General features: G+C 44.1%; 1 protein-coding gene across 1 annotated transcript; it reads right to left on the reverse strand. All coding sequences in view use genetic code 11, as the record gives it.

Annotated features, from left to right (window-relative positions):
* Window positions 1-412: 412 nt before the first annotated feature.
* On the reverse strand, window positions 413-1,699 carry EGR_10968 (Pro-Pol polyprotein; the record flags this gene model as incomplete). Its single annotated transcript, XM_024500217.1, has 2 exons — window positions 413-538; window positions 1,346-1,699. 2 exons carry the CDS (start codon window positions 1,697-1,699, stop codon window positions 413-415), a joined length of 480 nt encoding a protein of 159 aa, XP_024345368.1.
* Between the last annotated feature and the right edge of the window lie 219 nt (window positions 1,700-1,918).

The raw sequence follows: 1,918 nt of genomic DNA on the forward strand, positions 1-1,918 counted from the left end.
AGGTTGATATTCTGCCCGCCGAATAGGTAAGAAGATAAGATTACCAAAAAAATTAGTGCAAATTCAAAAATGTTAAGAGGAAGTAGGTAAACTTGCTGGAAGAATGTCAGGGCCTTGAATCCATAGTATATTTACAAATTTAGAAGTAATTGTCACTTGACTTTTTTCGTGAGAAGTTTTGGTTTCCAAGATCCTAAATTTCTTCAGCATTAAGGCCTTGCTGGCAGGTAGTTACAATATGAATGCGTGATCTCGACAAATATTATAATCGAACTCGCTCCGCAACTACTACATAATTATGGGTATGGCTACTAACTTTGCACCTGGCCTGGGGCCATGGCAGCATACACAGATGTGGAATGTGATTCTCACAAGTATTTCAGTGGCAGTGGCGTGGCAACTGCTAGACAATCTAATCCTCGGCTTTAGTGACGTTGACACCTTCGCCACCGCTGCGGCAACGTAATGAGCGCGAAAGATTGCGCTCCGTCACGCCGCGCCACGTTGGGCACGTATTACCTATTCTTCTGTTCCGACTCTGGAAGAAAACACATCTGAAGGCATTTACTGTATTTCACTGCGGACATTCACGCCATTGCAGTCAAAACAATGAGCATCAAAGAACATTTTATAAGTTAACGATGGTACATCTGCTTGTAGAGGGCCTACCTTGTGACTTTATAGGCTAAGTGTACTGTTTGCGGCCTAAACAGCTACATGTTACTCTAGTCTTTTACATCGGTTCTTTGCGGTAGGAGGTAATAGTGCCTATTCCAGCCAAATGACTCCTACATTCATGAAAATTCAAGAGCGCCAGAGGATGAGGGTACAACTTCATGATTGATAACGATTCCAAACAGCTACAAAACAATCCCTTTTGTCATTTACATTAGGTACAATTCCCGAAAGAAGCATCCAAGTAGAAGCCTATGCTAAAATTGGGCTTTGTGTGCTGGCAGGTCGTGTGCTTGTAAAGTCATCGTGCACTCCAGCCTAACATGCTGCGATGTTTCAACTTCTTTCTTGGGCATAGTGCTCTTTAATGTCTCCACCAAAAACGAGAATATCGTCAAGATGGATAATGCAATGCCTTGGGAATAGGCCGATCAGAGCTGTTTGCATAAGGCGTTGGGAGGTAGCCGCTGCGTCGCAAAGTAAAGGACATGGTTTGAATATTTATAAGGCCCGTTTGGCAAGTAAAAGCTGTTTTTTCCCGGTCTGCCTCTGCAGCCTTCACTTGACAGTATCCTAACTTCAGATCTATAATGGAGAACCAGTGCGACCCATGTAAGGAGCCAAATGAGTCATTTATGTGGGGGAGAAGGAAGGCATTTATTTTGGTTACGGCATTCAACTTCCCACAGTCGATGCATAATTGCAGTTTGCTGTCATTCTCCTTTACTGACGCAATAGGAGGGGCCCATGATGACTCGGATGGCTTTATAACCTCATCTCGAAGCATTTCTTCAACCAGATGGTTCACATCTCCCCGCCAAGGAGGTGGAATACTTTTGGGTGGTTGCCAGATGGGCCTAGTTTCACCAGTATCAATCTTATGCTTGACGATATTTGTTCGTCCTAGTCTTGAGCCTTGCCATGAAAAGATGTTCGCATACTTAAGAAGGAGTTGACGGAGTTCTTTTCTCTCGTCGTTGGGATTTTGAGTCAGCTGTGCACAAAGGTCATCCAGATTGCTCATGAGAATGGCTGCATCTTCATAAAGCGCGTTGCAAATGTCATGCACGTCATCTTTAGGTACCGAGGTATCTGTGTTGGCCCCGGTAACTCGATGAGTGAAAAAGGTCCCTTCTGCAAAATTTAGGATGGCTTTGGTGTAGCGTAGGAAATCGGTCCTAAGTATCACGTTCCAGGCCAGTTCTGGACATACGATGAATTTTACTGTCTACTGTACTGTGCA

Source organism: Echinococcus granulosus (genome assembly GCF_000524195.1).
Source record: "Echinococcus granulosus chromosome Unknown EG_S00315, whole genome shotgun sequence".
NCBI lineage: Eukaryota > Metazoa > Platyhelminthes > Cestoda > Cyclophyllidea > Taeniidae > Echinococcus > Echinococcus granulosus.